At 43.1% G+C, this 25,809-nt stretch overlaps 1 protein-coding gene across 1 annotated transcript; it reads right to left on the bottom strand.

Annotated features, from left to right (window-relative positions):
* Positions 1–25,434, bottom strand: LOC143005748 (nck-associated protein 5-like). Its single transcript, XM_076157124.1, has 13 exons — positions 25,388–25,434; positions 21,829–21,919; positions 20,708–20,863; positions 17,795–17,863; positions 17,026–17,064; positions 16,619–16,738; positions 10,830–11,015; positions 7,604–10,479; positions 7,018–7,126; positions 6,644–6,719; positions 3,828–4,208; positions 2,658–2,753; positions 1–2,428 (listed from the first exon to the last, which is right to left on the bottom strand). Coding segments are annotated over exons 1-13 (4,230 nt in total). The 5' UTR covers positions 25,417–25,434; the 3' UTR covers positions 1–2,426.
* Between the last annotated feature and the right edge of the window lie 375 nt (positions 25,435–25,809).

Genomic DNA, 25,809 nt, shown 5'->3' on the forward strand with positions numbered 1-25,809 from the left:
ATATTTATTTTTTTCTTTCCTCTTTTACATGAAACCAAGGATATCGCTCATGTACAAGTCATGATTCATACTGCTAAAGGTGTCAAACACAAGAACATCACAGTCGGGGTTTGTGAAACAAGAGAAAAGTTACTGTCATGTGCAAGAATATTCAATTACACTCATCTGTGCATTAATACATGAGAGTGAACGCTAGAAAAATACAATATACTCTTGTGATATGAGTATTAAAAGCAAAGAGGCCGTGCTCCTTCTACCCGTATGAGTTCTGTCAATCTGTTCCCTGATCCTGTAACACACCGACTCGCCTATGTATGCTACATATTCACTTCATTAGACATGTGTGTTATTGCCGTAAACACCTATATCAACTCCCACACAGTAATTTAGCAGGTGAGCAGATAGAAATGAGGTAAATAACAACAAAATGATACAACTCGTGACAGTGTGCAACGTTACAGTACGTTCAGTTAAACTAACTACTATGGCTGCGGTTCAAAATGGCCGACGTGGTCTTTTTCTTTACAGAGTGAGAGACGAGGAGCCGACAGAGGTGTGACGAGGAGAGACGGAGAGGGTCAAATACTTCGGATGCATCAAGACACCAAAAACATTTAGATAATAAAGAACACAGAGAGAAAACAGGCACAATATCTTACAGACAAAACAAGAGGAGGAACTCAAGTTCAGGTTGTTTCCCTCAAACCGCCATGATGGAATCGTTGGAATTCCACGATTCGTGATTGCAGACGTGTGAATGGTAAAGTCAAAGTCAAAAGGTCAGTCCCATTTTTCCACAGCGTCGATCAAGATGATCAGAGTCTACAAAGGGTTATTTTCCCTGAGCAGCACAGCCACAATGTGCCTAAAGGTATTTCGGAACTCAGGTTACATGCAAAAAACAAACACACACACACTGACCAGTTCTGACGTCATAACTGTGGAAAAATGCCAAGAGTTTCAATCGTTAGAAATGTTCAAAGTAGTGAAACATGATGCGTGATGGATGAGACGATTTGCATCTTTGTTTCAGCCTGAGACGAGTTGCATGCACGTTTTTTTTTTAAATGTTTTATATTTACACTGTGAAATAAAATAAAAACACACGTCAGGTCGCTCAGTTTGGCATAGAGGGATGGGTTAGTGCTGTACATCTTACCAGATCAAAGGTGGCCATCACAGTCTCACATTAGATCTTCAAACAAATGATAACTTATGTACAGGTTCATGAAGGTCGATGAAGCTGCAGCCATCATGGAGTCCAGATGTGTCACAGAAGAAGAGTCCTTCATTGTGTCGACATCATAACATAAACTACAGTGACTGAGCTCTGGCTGCATCCGGCTCATTCAAACCGCAACGCTGCATTTCATTTACAATTCACATCACTGACTGAGAGGGATTACGGATGATGACTTCCACGTGTCCAATGCATTTTCAATTAGGTGTTAATGAGATGGCTGCACCCTCTAAACCCGCTAAGCTCTCTGTGTGAGTGTAGCTTCTGTCGTCTTATGATATTAGTGAGTTCTTCGTCCCAGTAATTTTCTTGATATGACATAATAATGAAGAATATTTTTGTATTGCTGACCATCCTGTAGTAGAAGTAGAAAGGTGGTGCTGTGCTCACGCGTATCGCCTCCATGAGAAGAGCTGCAACCTTTCAAACTCTATTTACCTGCCAGCACCCAGTGCTGAGATTTATTGATAAATTATTATTATTTTTTTTTTCAAAACATCTATCAACATTTAGAAAGAAAAGAAGAAAAACAGATAAAGGGGACTTCCAGGTTCTCTGAAATAAAGACCGTTTCCCAGACTGTGCACTTTAGCGCCGGGCAAACTGAAAGAGGATAGTTACTGTCCTTAACCCTTTGAATCCAAACTCAATCATAGTTGGATGAATTTGTCCATTTCATCGCAATCGTTAAATAACTTCCATACCCCTTATTTTCATTTTGACTTGAATGCTACTTTACTCAGATTATTGCAGCACGTGAACTCCATCAACGACTTTGAGTAACGAGACAAGAAAGCATGCAGCTACTTGGAAACTACTGATATTTGCCTCAGCTGCAGTGCGTTCATAGCTAAAGCCTGTGAAGCTTCACTACGATAATGCTACAGTAGCTGAACTATTTATTTCAACACAAAAGTAGCCACGTTTATTTTAAAACAAACAAAAGGAGCCGTAGACCTCCAGTATGGCCACCAAAATCTGCATTACAGCACCAGAGGCTAATCAGTATCTGTAAACCTGTGCTGAGCTCATAATGGACCTGCAGTGCCCGGCTCACTTAATATCCAATAGCGAGTGTGTTACCCTGACACACACACGGAGCGCTGTGGAGTCTGGGGATCCTCCGCCTGTGCCAGGAAGATAATTCCAACCGATCCCTGTTTCCTCTCTTCAGCTTCATAATCAACTCTGGAACAGAAGACGTAGAGCAGAGTGAGACTGAGAATGCAAATGTTTGATCTACGATTCCACATAAAAACCAAACAGATAAATTGCAAATAGATTTATTGTGATGTGGTTGTATATCTCAGTATGAGCTGTCTGAGTGACCTCCAGTTAAGCATTTTACACTTTGGGTCTCTGTGGTATATTATTATTCATTTTAGACACAAACGCATTGAGACGTCTTGGGTCTTACAGTTGGCGAGCTGGAGTCTGGTAGGTTCCTTCTGTTGGCTCGGTGTGGCTCTGGATTTTGATTTGACATAAGTCAGCTTCTTTGGCTCCGTCATGTCTGGAAAGTAAAGTCAAGATTCTTAAAGTTCGTCTTTGGCAATCACACCTCATGACCTCTGCTGTCAAGCTGCTGAAACAGATGTACAGTGATAAAAAGGGCTGACCTGTGACAAAGGAGCAAAGTTACAACTCTGCTTTGTTTGCCAGACATTGACCGCCACTTTACAATACTGATATATGACATTAAACGGAGCAATAACTACCCGTTGTGTTTAGCTGCTACATTAGAGGAAGTAAAAGTATTCAGTCCATAACATGTAGACTTGTTCTCGTGGTCTATGTTATGTAAGCTACAGTAACTCTTGAATATGCTGTACAATTTCAAAAAGGTTTAGGAAAGGCATCATCTCTAATTGACCCTTTGAAAGCTTGTGATGTTTTTTCGATATGCTTCACGCACAACTCACTCTTATATAAAGCATTAATATTGTGTAGCTTGAGGGTTTGATTAGTCCACAAACTATGGATACCAAGTCGATAGCTACATGTTACATGTTTCCCCCTAGTCAATATTGGATTTATTGTCTTATTGTTTGTATCCTAATTAAGAGTCCTCTCCAGACTGAGTGCGTACCTTCAGGACTTCACTCTAAGAATCACTCATTAATAACCACCACTGTCATTTATGAAAACACACACACACACACACACACACACACACACACACACACACACACACACACACACACACACACACACACTTTACCCAGAGTAAAGGATTGTTTCTCCTATCAAAAAGTGCTAGTGATTAGCATCCTGAGCAAGTGTGGCTACAGTTTGTCTCAGTGAATCATCATGATGATTTCTCCTAATTTTGTTTTTTATTTTCAATTAGGGGTCTATTTTGAAGTCTTTGCAATCAATTCTTTCCCCCCTTTCAATAACACTGCTGTGTCCTGACTGGCTGTGTCGCACTGATATTTCAGAGTATTTGCAAATACTTCAACATCAAACTACAAAATGCCACATCTGTCACAGAATTGATGTTTATGTTTCATTAAACTGAGACCTGTAACAGCATCTTCATTGCTAAAATGCAAACACCCTGTGAGCTGCAGCTCTGAGGCTTTACCTGCTGCAGGTCTGGGCAGCCTGCTCTGGGTAACACACACACTTGCGGTGGTCACAAAGGGTGCAGACTGGGGTTGGATGGGCTGGAGGAAGGCCACAGTGGGTAAAGGCACTGAATGGATATGGGTCATGGAGAAGTCGGACAGGGAGTTTGGCATCCGGCCGCCGTCCTTAAAGCTGGACGGTATTCTCCATCGGGGGAGTGGGGAGGGAGACACGTCCTCGCTGGAGGAAGTGGGGGCACTGGGAGGACTGAGAGGCTGGTCGGAGTTTGATGAGGATTTGGGGAGGAGGTGCAGGATGGAGGAGAAGAAGGAGCAGGATTCAGGGAGGGGGATGGTTCCGATCCCACTGTCCAAAGTTCGCATCTTGCAGCCAGAGCCTGCGGCACAAGGAGAGCAGGTGAGGGGCGGATGAGGAGGCAAGCAGAGGGAGCAGACAAGAGGAAGCCACAGAGCACACGTGGTTGAAGTGGCGCTACAAAACACCAATAAATATATTTAACATGTATATCTATGTCTATTTAGATATTGTCAATTGGTGGCAAATATGTATATATACTGTATATGTACAGTATATGTATGTTCAGTATGTATGTATCTGTTGGTATATGTGTATCCTGTCTATGCATTCAAAAAAATGCTCTGTTTCATGAACTATTCAGTTGACTAATGTATCAAAAAGTATTCCTTGTACTTGGCAATTAAAGTAAAGCTGTTCAATTGAAGTTATTGTCATTGATATGTATATAAACTCCAATGCTCTTATGTAACAGCTGCTTTATCACACATTTAAAGCCTTTGCTCTGCTTTATGTGCCTGTGACAGTACGCCTGGTGACAGACGGGCTCATGTCTGTCTCACTCTCTCACTATTTAAGCTTTTATCACAAGAGCCTAGTGGAAGAATGTTGGTGCAGTAAAATCTAATTACATGTGTGTGTAATGATTTGGGCTTAATTACACCATAACGCCCAATGATCCAGCAGACAGACTAAAGCCCACTTGAACCACACATTTAACTCTGTGTGCGTAATGGCATGCATCCATCACACTGAATATGAAACGCATTACGTAATGGGATATGAAATGAATTTCAAAATACACAGCCAAAGCTTTGTATTTATTGCAGCCATAACTGTCAAACAATGGACACAGTTATGTGCATTATATCTCAATTTCCAGAAGTAAGATGCAGAACTTTGCTGGTTATAAAAGACGTTGTCCTTTGGATTATAAAGCACACACACACAGAATTATAAAAGCCACCAAAGCAGTTATATCATAAAATACCTCTAATAAACATCTGCCCAGTAAATACAAGATGAAAACAAGATGTCCTCTGGTTAAAGCCTGCAGGCCATCCAGCATCACAGCAAGAGCAACAGCTGCTGCCACTTTATTAATTAAAGCTTGTCAAACTTTAATGCTCCTCACATCTGCATTTCTCAGGATAATCTTCAGGTTCTAATTTATTGAGTTCCTTAGAGTTAAATAGTCATTTGCTACACTAATGGATGAAAATTTAATACACACTGTATGAGAAAGATTGACTTTTCAAACATAAATATCTGTTATCCTTATTGTGTTATTAAAAAAATGTGCATCACTGTCAGAATAATACAGATGAAAAGAGACATTTCTCTCCTGTCATACACACCAGCAGCTAATTAAATGAGACATCATAGACAGACGTTATTGATTAGTTTGGGTCTAAGTTGAAACTTAACAAGCGCCGCTGTGGTACCGCTTTCCCTGGAAAGGCAGAACCACACACGCAGACCATTGATTGTTTTCAACAAGCCTTTAACATGAGCTGCAAGGTTTATGTCCTCCTCACATCCCCTCTTAATTGTCCCCGAGCTCGCTCAATGGCTGCCTGTTGCCACGGGCTGAATGAACAGGCAACATGTTTAGCTTCTCAGCTGCTGCCTTCAAATGCAGCATCGAGCCAGGAAGAACAATGTCCTCTTGTGCATGTTTATGTTGTTTATTAAACACACTATATATTCCAAATGTACTGAAAGCAGCTGGTACACAGCTTAAAGTCTCACTAACTCAATGTTCTTTGGCAAATATTAGTTCATTACTAGTGACTAGTTGTTCATTATCAGCTACTTCACTTTAACAACACAGACATGTTGCAGTAAAACGAAATTCTGAGGCCCCAGTGATCAGGTTTGTAACTAACTAAACTTGTACCTTCATGCTAAGTGAATGGCAAATATCTGCAGAATGCTCAAACGTACACAATAACAATATCAGTGACCTTGTTCGCACATAAATGACTTTTGTGACATTTTGTAAAATCACTGAATCAATACAGGGTTTTTTTGATCATTAATTTAGTTGAGAATTATAGTATTAATATGCCATTTGCAGCTAACAAACACTTAAAGATGCGCATGCACACCACAAGCAGGCCGGGTGACATGATACACATTTTGTCAATGCATATTGGAAGCTGGGGGCGGAAATGCGCCATAAAAAAAGCAGCAATGGACCAAAAAAAGAAAAAAAAAGGAAAAAAAGAGGAGGAGAGGACTGCAAGCGATGTGAACAATGCAGATTTCAAAACTGCACGTTTATAACTTACACATATTTGCATTATTTGGTCTTCACTTCTGTCTGCAAACTGTAAAACAGCAAGCAGTGATCAAAGTGTCACGCTAACACACAGTATGAAGCTGCAAGGAAAGACAAAGGTTACAGCCCTGAGACGTAGTGTAGCTTAGCTTAGCTTAGCTTAGCTTAGCTTAGCTGTTCACGTCAAGTGCCAAGAGGGTCTAGAACAAAGACAAAGCCCAGCAGGATCTGACCTATGACAGCATCGTCGCCCGGGCTCTTCAGTGCAGATCCATTCTCACTGTCGGCTCTCTCGTTCATCATCGGCACCTTTGACATTTAGTACAGAGACAAAGAGTTAAGTTCAGGTTCTGCCCACAACGACAACGAGCAACTCAAGATGAAGAACCACAACGTTCAAGCTAGCATGAGAAGACTGTTGAGACAGAATGAAATCAGTTGTTGATCAAATTTGAAAACATATACATGTTCACTGTGTATTAACCTTGTGAGCTGAGTGAATCAATGCTAAGATGATTGACTGGAGCCAATCTTCATTTAAACTCTTTCTGCCTGGAACTAAATCTGGCCTCATGTCAGTATCACACAGAGGACTGATTTACTTCACCTTTGGGTCTCCTATGATGTCAATGTGTCCTTGTATGTCATTCAGGGAGGGACCCGGCATAGAGATGCACGCTCGCACTGCGTCGTGAGACTCCCGTCTCGCTGCAGAGCTGCAAGGAAGGAAAACTGTTTTTCTTTGATATTGACTCAACACGACCCAGACTGCTTCATCAGATAAATTAGTCTGTATCTGCTGAAGCTTGGCTGTAATGTCGGATGGTCTCAGGGCTCAGAGAGGTGGTGAGTGTCTCTAATAACCGCCAGATGAAAGTATCCCAGGTCATCTGAGGCAGTGAATCACATTCATTGGCTCACTACAAGGAGATCTGCTGGCGCGGGCCAGAAATACAAATTAAATCGAAAAGAGCTCAAAGCACAACAGCAAAGGAAATGTGATAAGTGAACCACCACCATCATAACAAAAATAAGCTTTTATTTGATATTATATTAAAAGCCATTAGCAGATGAGCTGCACATACACTAAGGTGATGTTTTTCATTATAAAGTCTAATCTTGAGCTGTTAATGTGTTTGTCACATATAAGCATTAATTATTTGATGCATTATATCTGCTGTCAAAAGTCTTACCTGTCCTTTCCATCGCTTTTTCTTTTGTCTCTCTTTTTGTCAGACTTTGCTTGCTTTCCTCCCAGAAGTGATGTAATCTTTTGCTCTCTCTTCTCCTCTTTAGCTTTTGGTGGATCTGTCTTTTTGCCACTCGGAGCAGGAAGTTTACTCTTACGAAAGCCAAACCAGTTTGCCAAGGCTGAGCCAGATTTCTGCTTCACTTCAATGCTTCTCTCCTGCTCCTGAGTTTTGTGCAAGTTCTCCTCTATTCCGATCATCACTTTCTCTTCTATTGTGGTTATGGTGCTTTGTCGCTCTGGTTCTTCAGAAACGGGCTCACCAAAGGCGCTGGAGAACTGTTGTTCGATCTGAAGGCGTCTGGCCTGCTCTCTTTGGTGTTTTATACTTTGAAGTCTTTCATTAGAGGACCCCAAGTGCAAGGGTGCTGACAGGCCCTCTTCAATCAAGAAGTTATTCAAAAGGGATCGATTCATTGGACAGTGATAGCTACTGGAGCAACTCATACTTCCTGGAAGGACATCACCAAGAGAGTTCAAAGAGCTCCCAGAGTGAGTTTTGATCTGGGTACGTACCTTTCCAGATCTATTGAAACTCGGCCTGTCCATGTATCGTGCACCAAAGCTCTGGCTTCGAGCTTTAGCACCATTCATGCCCATTACAGGCTTCAGAGGGGGTCTTGTTGAAACAGAAACAGAACGTTTAAATAGCCATCCTTCTTCATCAAATCCCCAGTCTAACATCACACCACTGTCTGCTGTGACAGGTTGAAATGAAGGCTCAGAATCCAGCGAACTACAACGGGTCTCAATCTTCCGCCTGCCTTTGTTCTGTGCACCATTTTCACTAACTCCATGTATCATCTGGGAATCACGAGTGAAAGTCTCAAATGTCTGAAAAGCTTTTGTAGTAACATCTGTATCATCTTTGTCAAGTCTTCCAAGAACAAGGAAGCTACTTCCTTGTACACAATTTGCCTCGAGGGATTTAGCATTTATAGCTGATCTTACAGCCCACGAGGCGGAATTACTGTCAATCCCATGGCAGTAAATGTTTGAACATGCTTGAGGTGAGACTTCTGAAAGTTTTGGTTCACTGATGCTCTGGTGAGATCTTTGCAGGATGCTCGGATTTGTCAGTATTGAGGGACCAAAATGTTCATCATGGCATGTACCAGTTCTGCTCGTAGACATTTGGACTGAGTGTGAACCCTGTGAGTCTTGTCCTGGGATGGAGTTTGCTATCCCGGATGAGTGTGTATGGTAAACCAGGACCGGGACTTCTTTCGGTGACTTCACAGCTTCAGCAACCATTTGTGCGGCTGTGTGATGATTGTCTTTTGCACTGTTAGAGTGTTGAGGTTGCATCTTTCCAGTAGTAGAGCTTTTAGGTTTCTGAACATTTGGAAAAGGTTCACATCCGGGTCTGATAAGGAGAGAGGTGGTTCGACCTGGTGGCGGTGGTGGAGATGGGGACCTCAGTTCTGAATGGGAAGCATCAAATTGCTGCTCTTGGCGTCGCTGTCTGAGTGGAGAGCAAGGTGAATTATCAGGGGTTCTTTCATCCTCAGAGCCATGGATTGATGGAAATGTTCTGATTTGCCGAGGTGATTTTGTTAGACTCAGTGAGCATTCGCTGCCTCCAACGGGCTTGAGTGCCTTTGGAGGTTTCACAGGGGACGCCAGGGGAGAACACTGACGCACACTCTCCAGGGACTCTGAAGTTCTTGGCTCAGCAGGGTCTTCACTTTTCTCAAGTTTGGAGAAAGATCCTTTGCCTGAACATTGTGTCTTGCTGAGATTTGGTCTTTTGCAGGGAACGCTGTGTCCAGCACAATTTGCTGGTGCTTTAGACCTTTGGACCTTAATGAGCTTTTGGTGAAGAGGAGCTTGTACATGCTTGGCTTGTTCTGGTCCTCCGTCTGCACTCTTGCTCCGCAGAATGAAGGCTTTTCTTGCCGAATCACAAAGTTCAGGTTTCAGTTTTGCCTGTGGAGCCTCCAAAATGGTGTAGTCCTTGCTATCACTGCCTATTTGGCTTGCCTCGTCTCTGGAGTGAGGAATGTCCATTGAGGAGCTGCGCTGTCGGGCTTCATTAACACAGTTCAGAGCTCTTGTTGCAGTATGCTGAATAGAAGAGATCATATTACTGGTGCCTGCTTCTGCCTGCTTGAATCCCAGTCTGACCTGTTGCCTTTTGACATGATCTAGTCTGGATTTACGGTCGGTGGACCTTTCTTGGTTATTGTTTCTGTCATTTAATTTCACACCTGACAGCCTGTGCTTTTCTAGGGAGTCTTTGTTGTTTAATTCATGCATATGTGTAAGGTTTTCTGTGGGGCTGACACCAGGTTTCACTGTGGGTCCTTCCAAGAACAAGTAGTTGTCTGTGACAGGTGAAGGAAAATGACCAGAGTTTGGCACTAGTTTTACAGGCTCTTCTTGAAAATTGATAACAGGAATTATATTATCACCAGTGACATTGAGTTTTTCTAAGCAGAGACACTCTTTTGTTGGTTGACCACTGGATTCCTGACTTTGGAATTTATTTGAGTCAGCCTCTGCATCATCAGAATCGAGAGCTGTAATCCCTTGTCCAGCCTTGAAGGCTTTGCCAACAGAGACCCCGGGCTTGGCGTCAAGCCCCTGTTCACCACACTTTACACCAAGCGAGTATACACCCTCATTGGCGGCCATACAGTCTTTGCAGTGTGGCACAGGTCCTTGTGAGGATGAATCTTTGGAGCTGCTCATCTGGAGACGCTTCAGGCCTTTCAGAATGTGACCTTCTTTCCATCCCAGGTCTGATTGGTCAACATGTGCTGGATGATTCCCAGATATGGATCCTGTACGCTTCCGTCTTTCCCGGCCTGTGGCGCACTATGCATGACAAAGACATATTCATTCATATAAATTACATTTGTTATGTAGATTAGATCACTTAATTGGGCCAGGGAAAAATGCTGACAAGTACGTTTCTTAATCGCTTTGGCACAATCCTGTAATTAGAAATTTAATTATTTAGTATTTCTAATCAATAGCTCCTTTTCTTACAACAATATGGGCATTTTGCAAAGCTTTCATGCAGAATTTAAGTCTTGTGCTGCATCACATGATTTAGTGATTTCACTTCAGGTTTGAGAAACGCAACACTATTTCAAATTCACATGTTTAAGCTACTGAGGACCTAACGTGCAAACAAAACATGGAGAGATAATGATGAAACCCACCTGCTTAGAGAAGCCGCGAGCATCTGCCCATGTGTGAGAGCCACTGGAGTACTCACTGCAGGTGCTGGATAGGGACACTTCACTGCCACTCCCACTGCCACTGCCACTGCTGCGTGGACACGTGAGACTCAGAAGGCTGGGCCACCTTCCAGCCGGGATTCCCGCCTTCCCGTTCCTTTGGACTTCCTGGAAAACAATGAATCAGCAAACACTGACAAGGACGTTGACACTGACAAGGATGTTAGAGGGCTTCTGCCTTACAGTGTGTTTTCTCTATTCTCGGAGTTTGGCAGTCATAAAGATAAGAATATTTATAACCATATGAAAGGTCAACAGACACAGCAAGAGGAATATAAGATAATAAATTGGATGATTAATATTGATCTTGATTTGAAGGCATTTCAGAGTATAAACATGACCTGAAAGGCTAATTTGAGGTGGGATTCTCTGATACAATAGCTGGGTGTTAAATATTTCCTGCATGGTGGTTTCACAGTTGTATAACATGCATGACGGCTGAGCTCCTGTGTGTGATCGGTGCTGTTCACTGGCTCAGTGCAGATGCTGTTTGCACCGAGTGCCATTTCCAATCAGAGGGACCCAAAGGCATGCACTGTTGGGTGATGTTGTGACCCCATTTAAAACAGGAATGATCCTTGGCAGCGCTGCCGTAGTACAGCCTCCTCTCAAAGTCATTAGTGTCATCTGTGAGCAATAATTAATGTGAATGGGAAATAATTGCATCAGGGAGCTGGGGACTGAAGTGATTTGGTCCATTCATTGATATTCACCTATTATTTGATTATCTGTGCTAAGCTTTACTTCACAAGCACTGTGGTAGAAGGCCAAATTTGACTTCTGCTTCTTAGGATTAATCTTGGAACTAATTACAGTCGGAGTGTCAAGGGGTATCTGTGCGATTTGACACAAGCGATTCGGTTAAACAAAGGCCTCCATCAGAACTATGCTGTGTTTAAAGTCAAGGGCAACTTCAGCGCCCATACAGACACACTTTCTTTCCCTTTATATCTCAAATTTAATATTTCTGTTCCCTCTTCAACAAGCGAGACATGACTGTTTTACAGAGCGAAAGGCGATTATGTTCCTTTGATTCCAGAGCTATGTTTAAAGAGTCATCGTGTGAAGAATTTGCCAAAGGCCCATTAAAAGATATCAGAGGCAGAATGCAAGTCTGAAGGTTGGCAGAAATCATTAGACCCCCAGACACACACACAGAGCTATTCTGCAGTTTGCTTTCCTCACAGTTGGAGTTGAGATGTACCTCCTGAATAATCAAACAGACATGTAGCAGCGCTCTACATTCACAATTGATAACGTTGCTATTGACAAATTCAACACTTGAACTCATGGCAATCTCATCTCAAAACATGCTGAGTGCACAATATCAACAATGAAACCATCTATTTATATATAGGTAGATATCGATCAGAAAGTTGTTGATAATGATTGTTCTGTGATAGTAAATACAAAAATACCAATGTTATTGGTGTCTCTGCTGTGGCACTGCAGACTCCAGATATAAAGCAGAGATTGCAGAGAGGAATCGTGGAGAATATTTGATCTCCTCCCTGCTCCCCGTCCCATCTTCATCTCGTCCTAGCATAGAACACCACTGATGCCCCTTGTGGCAAATTATGGTTAAAAAAAAAGGGGGTTTTGTATTTCTTCAGAGTTTACACAAGGTCTGTTTTGTGGGAGTTTGGAGGCTGGAGTTGTTTTCCAAGTGTATGTTTGGACGGATTGGGATCAGAGAACTTTGCCACCACTGATGTATGGAGAGTTTGTCCGGGCCTCAGACACACACTAGCCAAGAAACATGTATGAATAAATGATGGCAGATCAGCTGCTCAGCTTTCTGCAGGAGGATAAAACATTCCACGTCTTTCCAAGCGGTCAGTCTGCACCTCTCAGCTTGTGAATTACACAAGGCGAATTATGTGGCTGAGGCTTTTTATCGGCGGCTCATTGCAGCAGCATGACTTCATACATTTTAATCTTGCAATGGGAATCAAACCGCTCACCCTGGCAATGTTTGGTGAGCACTACCAGCAGAACTTCAGCGAGAACAATGAGAAACTTTGAGAGTGTTTTTTTTTTCTTCTAGGGAATAGTTTAACTTAAAGAAGTGAGAGACGATAGCATTTTTGATTTGATGTCATAAATGAAACTGCACACAGCGTTCCTGGAGATGCAAGTGAATGTTTAATTGGAATCCTGCTTTATCGACAGGAATGTCAATAATGCATATTTGTGTGTATTTGTTTACATTTGCACTTTACTCTGGGAATCAATTTAAATAAACCTGAAAAATAAGTGAAAATGTGGTATTTTTTAGGTATTGAAGCAGCACAAATTATTTCCCATCAAACCAATTTAAGACTCACTACCTGAAACAAACCAGCCAGTGTGAGGTCAAACTCCTGCCAGAGCTCTCTCCAGTCGAACCATTACCATCTTCATCTCTCATACCTTGCTCACCACCCCACACACACACACACACACACACACACACACACACACACACACACACACACACACACACACACACACACACACACACACACACACACACACACACACACACACACACACACACACACACACACACACACACACACACACACACACACACACACCTACTCCTGCTCTCCTCTTCCCTCTACTTGCTTCATCTTTTACCTCTTGGTTCTAATTACTTCTCGCTCACCTCCACCTCGCTGTCGCTCCGTTTCACATCATCATCATCATCACCATCTCCCTTCACCTCCTCTGCCTCCTTTCCTCTCTGCTTCCCAGTGTTTTGCCATCTGGGTTGGGTTATAATTAGATTAATGCCGCTGCTGTTTAATTTGGTTTTAGCAGACAGACAAGAACGACGATGAAACCAGGAGTGAAAGAGTGGAAAACAGGCAAGCACACAGAGGAGGTGGAGGACTAACAAGTCTATAAGCTCAGCAGGGTGGAACTGACAAATTATGAAAACTGATCAATATAGAAATGCTACTGTTTTGAAATGAAATGCATTCACGCGATCTATGCAACGTTGAATGAGTTTGCAATCTGTTCCGTTGACTTAAATACAGCAGCAGAGAAACTCTCTTGAGGAAACATCAAAGCTCTTCATCCCTTACTCATCCATTTGTCAGCTGTAGAATGTACAGAACATTATGTAGATTATGACGGCAATACTCTTTTTTTCCCTATAGAACCATGAACCATGATCAGTCTATATGTACATGTATACTGCATGCACACAATGCAGTACTTTGCATCAATCAAGTTCCATCTCATCGACATCACCTGTAGTTGATGTTAGGACACTGTTCGGATAATTTAACACATTTGACAAGAATAAACTTCATTCCGCTGTCTGCACTGCCTTTTCTTCTTCATGGGCTCAGTCGCCTTTATGTGTATAACACACGCTTGAGTAGCAAAGGCAAGTCATTACGTTGTTCTCTCTCGCTCTGTGTTTACCTCCAGTGCATCGATGCGCAGTCATGCTTTAACCTGTTCTGAGTCAATCAGACTGGGAGCCTGTGTGGAGCCTTGCAGGGTGATTAAGGAGTAAAAAAAAGACATGGCTGGCAGTGAAAAACAAGGTTCAATAATTCATACACAATAACCTCTGTGCTGTCTAATTAACCCATCAATAAACAGTGTGTCTGCAGCATCAAAGCTTCGTCCATAGGTTTCACGGCCATGATGGCGATGATGAAATGATCCCAATTTAATTGTTTTGCTTTTGAAACATGAAATTCCACTAGAGTCTAATAGATTCTCTCTCCTTGCTTGTACAAAGGCCACGATCTCTCTGGTGAGTCGGTGCGTGCTGTGCTCATTCAGCGAGGCAGACCACCAGCCCACTGCCCCCAGACTGAAAGGGCACCGGCAGCCCTGACATACAACATGTATGACTTTGTGTTCAAAGAGGATAACACACCAAACGTGTCTGGGAATCATGTGTGTATATTGGACGTAATTGTCAATTATTGACAAATGAGCACTGATATCTCTGGACTGATGGCTCTGACAATGAAAGGGGGCTGTGTTGAGTTGAGTTTAACTGTAAATTTCCCTAAAACCATGAAATTCTGTACCACTGTCGCTTCACAATGACAGTATGGTTGTATAGTGTATGTAGTGCAATGCAAGTCTAACCTTTATAAAGATCATATAAAGGATGAACGACAGCATGTCCTGCTCTGCGCCTTCTCAATGACAACTTGCACAGAGCTGGAGAAGTGAATTTCTGCAGTGTCCTTTAGCTGTTAAAGACCTCGTCTGCCTTTGCTGTCAATCAGGAGCCTGAATGCAGATTGTTGCCTAACTGTCAGGAGACAAATCACGCTGAGAACCCCGACAGTGCAAAAAGACCATACAAAACAAGTGGAAAGGTTTCGTCTGCTGCCTGCATGACCATCACAACTCCTTGGAAGAAAGAGGGATGGTGGAATTAAGGAATGAGAAGGTAAGAATGTGGAGAATACGTATTTATATATATATTAATATATTTATTCAGACACAGTTTTAGTCTGACACCTGAGATGAGAGAGGTCTGGGGTTGTGCTTCTGTCCAAATAAATGCTGGAGATTCAGTTACGGCAAACACCAGAAATGATTAAATGAAAAGCTGGATTTTGCTTCATTTGAATTTCAAATATCTGACCATATTAACTGTTTTCACTCATACATCATATTAAAGGGAAAATCTGCCTTGAACCGCACCTGAACTTCAACCTGCCTGCCCCACTTCATAGAGAAAGAACATTAATCAGCGCCCAGTAAATGCGTGTGAGACCGTTGCTGTGGCGACAGATGTTTGTTTGCTTGTAATGTTATCGTTCAAGTAAAGAGACGTCTATTACTGCGTCTGCCTGCTCCACTTAAGACTTTGATTCAGACGGGATATTTCTTGTTGATAGTTTCAGATTGAGATTCTGCCCCTTTCAAACTCCATTAGCTGAGGTAAACATCACAGAATAAGAAGAAATATGCAACAAATCATAAAAGTGGAGATAAATCACTCTAATGTTGTCCAAATGAACTGGCCTTGATCTTAACCAGCACAGCCAATTCAATCTGCAACCTCGACTTCAGCAACCCAACACTTCTATTGATAACATCCAAAAACAGCAAGACACGTCAGGCTCGACCTTCTTTGACCTTCAGCTGTTGGGAAGAATCGGCCGTCTTTCAAAAGTATCACCTGGCATCAATGACTGATGGAGGAGTGAAGCAGGAGAAGTTTGTCTGCACGTCTCGGCTTTATTATGAATTATAGTCTCATCATCCTCATCATCGGATCATCATGATGAAGCACTGACATCTAAGTCTCTGTGATTGATGTAACACTGAAAAAACTTTTTGCTTCACTTTGTTGAAGAGACTGGAGAGTTTGGAGATGGAGTGTTGGAGGAGAATAGGAGGTGCAAACCTGAAGTTCAGCAGTGAGGTGAGATATGAAAATCTTAACTAAGATGAATAATTTCAACAAAAAAATTATTTTTAACAAATGTCCCTCAATGTTCTGCTGTTGAGAGCTTTGGGTTCTGCTGCGTTTCTGAATGCTGCATTGTCACCTCGCAGCTTCAAAGATCTGAGCTCACCCGCTTAGATTCTGCTGAGATTTGGGATATTTAAAGGTGATTTAAAGCCTGTAACCTTTAGAGGCAGAAGCTGGGCTCATGTTAAATTCAAACCGGCCTTGAAGCGGAGCGTCTGTGTCAGTGTCTGCGTGTGTCCGCTGCACCACGCCGTCCTCCTACCTGCGAGACAGGGTTGGTTGACATTTTGACACGCTGTTGAAACAGCACGCTCAGGATGCGATTCTGCTGCTCCAGGTCGAACACTCGCGTCCGCAGCTTCACGCACTCTTCTTTCAAATCCTGCAACGAAGGAGGAGGAGGAGAAAAAAGGAAGACAGAAGTGAGCTGCTGATCCTCCGTCCTGTAAAAGACACGGTAAGAGTGTGCAGATAGTAAAGCACCTAACAGCTTCACACACATGTTGGTTTGAAATGTTCTTTAAATTCCCACATGATAAAGTAAGACATGTGCTTTGTTAATCTTTCTTTATGTCACCACTGGATCATCCTGACATTTATATTTCCCTGATTCATCCTACTGGCCGCCTGGAGTAATGATGCTCCGTTTCGAGACGGACAAGGACAAACCTTCTGCGTGAGGAGAGCCTGGACCACCTGGTTCGCCACCTTGAAGACACAGAAGAGACAGTGAACGGTGAGACTTTGTAACTGCTCTGATCTCTGTGGCTATTTGGGATGCAGAGAGACGACAAATGACGCAAACACATTATTCCCTACAAACAACATCAAAGAGGTCACAATGAGCAGATGTTGCATCAGCAGCCTGCAGTTTATGTGTTGCTTCTCCCGCTCGTTTCGCTTTGAGAGGGACGCGCGTATTACACCCTCAAATTGGAGCAATAAATGTGTCCCGGAAAGTCAAATCTATGGGTTTGTCCACTTGCTTATTCAGAGGAAATGCAGGAAGTGCGGAGTGCACAATCACAAGCACAATCACAAGTCGCAGCAGGAGAAGAATGTCAATGCCTAATCTCCATGGCAACAAAACCCATCAGTGAAACCTGCTATGAGTGCTGGAGCCTCACTGGTTTGAGGAGACATAGAGGACAGACAGGTTCTGTACAGGGAGACTCTATGCAGGCAGCTCTGGTCTTCATATGGCCCACAGCTCCACTGTGCGTCTCCTTCAATTACAGATGTTTACTTCTCTACGCTTCTCCCCCTGGATCTTACCAACGCTGTCCATTGGAGTGTGTGAGTCCGAGTGTGTGCGTGTGTGCTATTCATCTTCTCAGAGTGTGTCCTCAGGTAGCTTTATCAGCGACTCCTCTCAGGATGTCATAATGATTTCAAGCACTTTCCTGATTCCTAAAAGTGAAACTAAGTCTTTACTCACCTCATCCAGACAGCGTTCATACTGCTTCCTCTGGCTGTCGTTTTCCATGGAAAGAGCGGAATTCTCTGCCTGTGGAGACAGAAGACGAACACAGACAGAAGACGAGTGAGTCCTGCCTTTGCCATGGCGTCCTGCCGAGTCAAGATGTCACCTCAGACGCAATGTTTGTGACCTGATCTCCACGGAATGTTTTGCTCGATGAGATGGCAAAGTTTTCTTTCCGCTCTCCTAAACTCTGTCAGCACGGATCCAGTCCCTCTCTCCCTGTGGGAATGTACCATTTCAAGTCTTACTGGAGAAGAACAATGCTAAAATAATGATTCTATAAATTTCAGGCACCCTAACAGCAGTCAGCAGACCTTCACAGTGTCCGCGAGGTTAACTTACGGTGGCTCAGGTTATAACTCAATTACTGACAGACGGTTTGCCCGACAGGGAACAAAAACCACTCAGGGAGGCGAGCAGGAGACTCTCCTCTGAAATGATTAATCCAGTAAATCTTTAAGGACGCGCTACCTGAGCTAGCCTGTTGTGACCGGAGCGCTGAGGGCAACGGCTCCACAGAAACGGCTGATGATCGCAGACTGAGCGGAGTTTAAGGAGCCGGTCGTCTCGCACAGCTCGACATTTTCTGCTCCATCTCCAAACTGACCCCAGGCTGTTTGTGGACACCACAAATCAGCACCGTGTGGTCACCTGGTTCAATATCGCTGGCCGGGCCCAAACCACACACATTAATATCCTGAGACTGCTCTCGATGTATCACAGGGAGCTCTCAATGTTTAAAAGGCCACAAATCAGCCTGAAGCCGTACAGTCTGTCTATAGGTCAGGAGGCTCCACCATGAAGCGCAACTCTTCCTCTCTTGAGTTTGAAGCTGCGCTGTTATCAGTGAGGATGTATAGAGCATAACATTCATCATAAGGGGTCACTTAGCCTTGCATTAAGGTTTAAAGTCTTCATTTGAAAACTCTGGCTCATCTGAAAAGGGACATATTACACAGATTTCCATTTTCGAATTTAGGGCTGATTTTGAATCATTTGACACCACCACTGAGCACATTGAGTGAAAACGTGCAATTTTAAAGCCTTGCAAATAGGTTCTTCTATGTGCCCCTGATTAAAAACAAACAAACTCCATCTTGGTAGAATTTTATGAAAAAAGGACTTTAATGTTAAAGTTTTTCTCTTGTTCAATGTTCTTACTACAACACTGCATGTGTCAAACAGCAACACATTCCTTTTAGAATTGGAGGAGCTGAGGAGTGTTTGCAGGTAAGAAACATCACAGCGAGCTCTGTCTGTTTTAATTATTGATATATTTCTGTTATTTGGGGTTCTTGGAGCAAACAGTTGATGGTAGATGATATGGAAGCCTCCTGAGGGCGCTGTAATGACCCCAAAGCACCATGTGACCAAGTGGAGAACCCATAATGTTCCTCCGTCTCGGTGTGAAGGATTAATTACGAGCGTGGATGAAATAAAGGCATCCACCATGAAGGGGAAATGACATGAAAACATCCTCCGAATCTCCCATTAGGACAGAAGAGTACACAGGGAAATAGATCAAATTAATGCACCAGTTTATCTAAGTTATAATTAGTCATCACAGAGTGGATTAGTGAGGCATGTTAGACGAAAACATGAAATACCAGGAAAGGCAGATCCATAATATCGACTCTTTTCCATCTATACTGCCATTCTGAAAGTAAAATTGTAGTTGAAGTAGTTTGTTTTTCATATTTAATGATTCTTGATGTGACACGACCGTCGCTGCATTATCACATTTTAAATCTCCTGAAACTTGTCATATCATGCTCAGCACGGGTGGCGTCTCAGGGCGGATTCTCCCTCTCGGGCCTGTGAGGCTGATCGATACCGCCTGTCTGACTCTCTCCACAGATGGTTTGTCCCATTTTCCTCTCCAGCAGTGAAGGTGTGTACGAGGGAGGGACTGTAACATTCACTGGAACACACACTGCAAATGTTAACCACCCAGTCTGCATGTTAATTATCGCCTCCTGCAGGTGGAGAACTTGCCGTCTCCCTGTTGCTGCTGCAGCACTTTTGTGCACACTAAATGAAAACCTACTATATAGATAAAGCTACGCCAAGGTGGAATACTCGGCACTCTGTCGCTCAGTGATGACATTTAACAGCTTATTGATTACACCTTGATCACCTCAATGACCAATCAAAAAATGTTTGACTCGAGCAAAGACAAACTTTTTGTCCAGGTTGGTCCGGACATTCTACATGTAAGGTTTCTGAAAAAGGTAACATGCCAGAATGTTAAAGAGGTTATTACAGCGCTATCTTCAGGCCAATCTGGAACAAAATTCAATGGATTCATCCCCATCATGTTTGACTAGAAAGTACGATTCAAATTCATCTTCAGCTTTTTGAGACATTCAGCTAACATTCGAACCTCATTACTTCATTGGTGGAGGTAACGAGGGAAAATGACTAAAAGCACATCATGTCCTCCTTGAAGTAGAAGGAGAAGTGAGAGGAGGGAGATGCTCACTGTGTTCCATCACCTCAGATCTGTGTGGCTCCATTGTGTATGGACATATGTGGACATTAGTTTAACAGCACAGCACATGTATCCCCCTCACACTAATTGACGTCACTGTGGTAACAGGAGACAATGAGCGGGAGGGGGAGAGGAGGGTCATGTCATAAGAAATAGGGGGAAGGTGTGCAAGGAGATAAAGGGGTGATGTAATGCATGATCATATCTACAGTGTATATCTAATACATGTATGCAGACACTGGTTGAAGGTATTTTCTATTATGACTTATGTGTAAACAAAACATGACGCACTCGATCAGTGGAACAGTGGGAAGGAGGACATAGTGAGTGAGGAAGAAGGGGGACAAGAGGGAAGTGGACCACGTTGAGCGCTTTACCTCCAGAGCTCTGAGTCGCTCAAGCAGGGAATTGCTCTCATTTGTGTTCTCCTCCACTCCGCCGCCGGCCTCAGGCGAAGCAGCGGTCTCCGCCTCGGTGCCTGCTGGACCCTCCAGACTGTCCTGCTGCTTCCACATTTCCTCCAGGAGTTTGTCCTGGAACACAGGGAGCCGAGCAAAGATGCAAATAAATACGTCTGCATTCTGCTTATCACAGCCAGCCGGGTCAGAGAGGCCAGAGGGGTCAGAGAGGAGTTTTCCTGCCTCGCCGTCGGTCAGGAATTAGTAATACAAGGATTCAATCTTTGCTTTTGAATTGACTCGGAGTGTCCTTGTGTCCCCTGAATGCAGTCTGATCGGGCTTCATTAGGCTGCCGCAGCCAAACCTCAGAGCTGTAGGCTGATCATTAGACCACCAAATCTGTGAGCGATGAATATTTGCGTTCTTAAACCTAAAGTCCTCGTTAGCCGTGCTAGGTCGCTGAATGAATTATGCTTGGACGTGAGGTAATTGCTCCATTTATTGCCGAACCATAAAATATCTGCGATTTTCTTCTACAGACTAAAAAAAAATTCCAGCTATAATACATTTCCTTTTATAGTTCCTTTTGTAGTTTGTTTTTTGTCTCATCACTTCCTACTTCTAGCTTTGTTTGTATTAGATCAAATGATTGTGTTTATTGGCTCACAATGCAGAAAGAAGAAAGTAAAATATTACAGAAAGGAGGAATTCTAGCAGGTTGACTTTCATAAAACCGTATAATTAGAATGTTTTATGAATAATGACACTCATTTGCATTTGTGAAATGGTTCATTACTTCTTATGTGTTGCACTTTCACCCACACCAACACTGCCCATAAATAAAGGCAAAAAAGCAAACAGTAACGTCTCTCTCCTAATTACTTCGCCGCACATTATAAACTACACATGAAAACACAAACCTCCCTCTAATCCTCACACACCATCAATTCCATTAATTGAAAACTCTTTAAAAATTAATAACTTGTCATTAATCAGCTACAAGTAAGTCATTTGTACCTTCATTCTGCAGTTTGGATGAGGACATTTTTTTAAAACATAGAGCTTGTTGACATTGTTGTTGTTGTTGTTGTTGTTGTACCTTGTATGCTTTCATGAGATCCAGTGGATCCACTTTGGAACCTTCCAGTGAGTCCTGGTTCTGAAGAAGCGTACGCACAGTCTCCTCCATGCTGAGGGTAGAAAATTAAATGTCAAATTCACCTCATGAGGACAACAAACATCTTACATATGACGCCTCTCAGTCAGGGCCCATGATGCTCAGAGACATTACATTACATTACGATCATTTGGCAGACGCTTTTATCCAAAGCGACTTACATTACGTTACCTGAGTCTGATATGTTTCTTTGGAGATTGTTGCACATTTTTTTACTTTAAAATGCACCAGATTGATAGCAGGGTTTCTTCTATGTTGAATGTTGAGTGGCAGAATGAGCTCCGTGTTTGGCCTGATTTACTCAAACTCATGCAGTTTGAGTAAGTCAGGCCCTCTGATGGAGAAGATGAATAATTCCTCCCGACTTAACAACATAACAAATCGCTTAAAACTCTGCTGCTGACATTTGTTGGGTCCTTTTCTCTCCCTGGCTGCAGCCTTTCATGCTTTTGGAGGCGTGTGTGCTTGACAGACGCTGAGTGTGTTTGCCACACTGTCGTATGCACTGACATTTCGCCCTGTCACCTCCAAAACCACTTTTTTGCCTCTGTGATGTGCGCGACGCAGCCATTAGCACTGACCGCTGCCTGTGACCGGCCACTTGACATTCCTGCCCGAAAGTCGCTGCCACTGACTGGAAACAAAACAGAATTGGAAACATCAGGGGTGCTGTGAGGGGTGGGGGCGGGGGTTGAGCTCTTTGACTTGACAGTGCCCCCAAAAGGCACATGGAGTCATTTTTATGCGAAAGTGCAAAATGCGAAAGTGTGCACTGTAAAAGGCCAGATGTGAAACGGTGACCTTTCTCTGTGTGAATTAAATGAACACAGGGCGATGAGCGCGTCTAAATTGTGTTCACCAGTAGGTGTCGCTAGTGTACTGGGGTCATCAGACACTTCTTGTTTGGAACAACATTAAAGATTCAATGTGGCCTTAAAGTAATGTTTCATTTTTTCATCAGGGGGCTGAATCATTTGTTCTTCAGTCAGGATTGCTGCTCTTTACCAATCTTACTTTAAAGCGTCTCATTTGCAGCAGGGCCTCGTGTTGCTAGGGAGAACTGTTTCATTGCATACTTTATATAAGCTGCCCCTCAACTATACATACACATATTACATCTATACAGTATGTATTGTATATGCAGACACATGTGCATCCATGCATGTATATAACATTTCAGCGGGCATGTATGGATAGTTGTGTTAAATGGAAATGACCTGCTGCTTCTCTGTGACATTTCGCCACAGGCTACACTTTCCATAGCATCTAGGGCTCAATGTGCTCTACAACACATGAATGAACAGCCTAGATTCACCCTCACTCAATCACTCACTCACTCACTCCTGTGACCCCTTTACCCACTGACAAGACTCAAACAATACTAGGATCCTCTGCTCTCAAGGCTCTTCACTGTTTATCACAGTAATGCATTGAGGTGTGCTGCATATCCAATACAGCCACTCACAGCAGAGGGGAGCGGCTACAGTCACTGCAGGAAAAATACAATACACACTGTGGCTTTAATAAGATGGAATTAAACATTGTGATAGTTACCTGAGCCACAGTCACCTACAAACAGAAACTAATCCATCCACCAGACTGTCTGATAGCTAGCTTGGGGGATGTAATGGAGGATTACAGCAAATTCTACAAGAGTTTTAAAGTTACATACGGAAGTTTTTAAATCAAGGACAGAGAATACTTTGCATTACATTTCTATGACTTCTAAAAATGTATTTGATGCAGCTATAAAAACCTTGTAATTGACATAGTAAAGATAAAGTATCCAGATTTGTTTCTTGTGAAAAAAAGAAACAAACATTTCATACAGAAGTCAAACTTAAATCCAACAGACAGAAGTGATTCTCTCAACAACGCTGTTAGCTTAAGAGCCACTTCAGGACAGACCCTGGATGACTCACACAGAACATGTTTCAGTTCTAAAACAACAAGAAGGCACTCAGACAGAGCAATACCTCAGCCAAGGCCGATTGGCAATCGCCTTATACAGCACTTTTTGAGGAATGAGCGACACACACAGACACACAATCAGCTTGACCAACAGCCATTTACAGCTAATTGGCAATATGTCGTAAATAACAAGGAGAGAGCAAAGGGGGAGGAGTCACACACAGGCCAAACTGGAAGTAAAGGGAAACAAACAGAGAAAACAAATGAGGAATCCTGGGAAAGAACAAGTCAACCAGAAAAGACAACAGGAACAACAAACACAAGGAGCAAACTAGAACTAGGAAACGAGCGGCAGGAAGTGAGTGGAGGAACAGATGAAACCAATGAGACGCAATCAAGACACAGGGCCAGGAAGTCAAGTGACAGGAAACATAATTGGAGATAACTACAAAGTAAAACAGAAAATGAACACAAAGAAACACAGAATGATGACGTAATGTGTGTTAGCAGCCTTAGGTGAGATATTTCAAGACTACATCTCACAAACTCTCAAAACTTTCCCAGCTCCTGATTCGCTGACAGGCTGGATTTCCACCCTGAGCTCATTGACACAACTTGGAGTGGTTTTAATTAATGCGCCTCAGCCTCAGACGCTCTTTAAACACATCTCATCCAATCTCAGGAAGTCATAGTCATATTTAAATTATGGCACATTATCTACAGCTGATTGGAACATCACCTCCTTATATTCTGCATGCTAACTGGCACAAAGGAGAGAAAAAAAGGCTATTTTCTATAATTTCTCTAAATTAGGCAGAGGCTGAGATATCTGCAGGGCGGCAGCGGTGCGTGAACTTACTGACACAAATCATTGTACCTCATCTCACAGCTGGCTGAGCCTCGATGCAGATGAGATTGTGTTGAGTGTGTGAGGGGCCGGACAGTCGGCTGGACATAACAGCCGGGTATGATTTAACTCTGTCACCCGCTAAGAGAGGCGATCGATAGGATTCCTTGCTGAGCGTCTCACCGCACACAGGGTGGAAACATCGAGTTTTAGTGAGGAAACGCCGATAAAGAACCGAGTGGAGATTTGTTTTTCTGAGGCAACCTTAAACATTATGCTGATTAAAGTGTTCCATGTCAGCATGAGGCCCGGACATTCATCACATCTGAGCTGCTTTATGATGTAAGATATGCACTGTGTTTGTCATTGAGTCAAGGCTGCTGTACTCTTATGAACCTATGGGTTTGCTCTGCTGCACAAAGAAACGCTAGATGTTAAGAAGAGTTAAGTTAAGTTAAGATGAGTGAGGTGTGTGTGTGTGTGTGTGTGTGTGTGTGTGTGTAGACTTTGACTTTGTAGACACTTCAGATCCATATTCAGCCAAACAAGTTGCACAGACAATGACAGCATCAAAACAGCTGGTTGACAGAGACACTTTGTAGGTTGCTATGATACTAAACATCAGGACTTTGTTTGCAGACTACACTGTAATGAAATGAAATGGTTGCTCTTTAGACAGTGATCTCTGTGTGGGGCCTTTGGGGAGCACCTGGTGTCGGTTACCTGGAGAAGTGCTGCTGCAATGTCACCATCTGCCGCCCGCCCGCCGCCCGCCGCCTCACCTCGCCGCTGCCCTCTACGCGCCCAGATGCTGTTTGCTCTCTGGTGGCGGGTGTTGTTATGAATGTGATTACTGTGGATCAGTCTCGCTGCGTGGCGTGGCTGCAGGGGAGGAAGAGGAGGAGACGTCAACACGGTGAGCTCGCTGTTCATCTGGCACATCACAATCCCACAGAAAGTTCCAAAGACACACTGTGCATCTGCTGGATTCTGTTTTTTAACAAGATGGTAATGTGTGTTTTTGAATCAGTGTGGTTCATGTTTCCCCTCAGCTGTCAGGTGTGAGGAAACAGAGTTTAGTTTTTAAAAGCTTTGGGCTAAACTGGCATTTTGGAGAACCGTAGAGTTGATCTGTCCTCAGATTC

Source organism: Genypterus blacodes, unplaced genomic scaffold (assembly GCF_046128005.1).
Source record: "Genypterus blacodes isolate CSIRO-AG114 ecotype Tasmania unplaced genomic scaffold, CSIRO-AGI_Gbla_v1 ptg000008l_1, whole genome shotgun sequence".
NCBI lineage: Eukaryota > Metazoa > Chordata > Actinopteri > Ophidiiformes > Ophidiidae > Genypterus > Genypterus blacodes.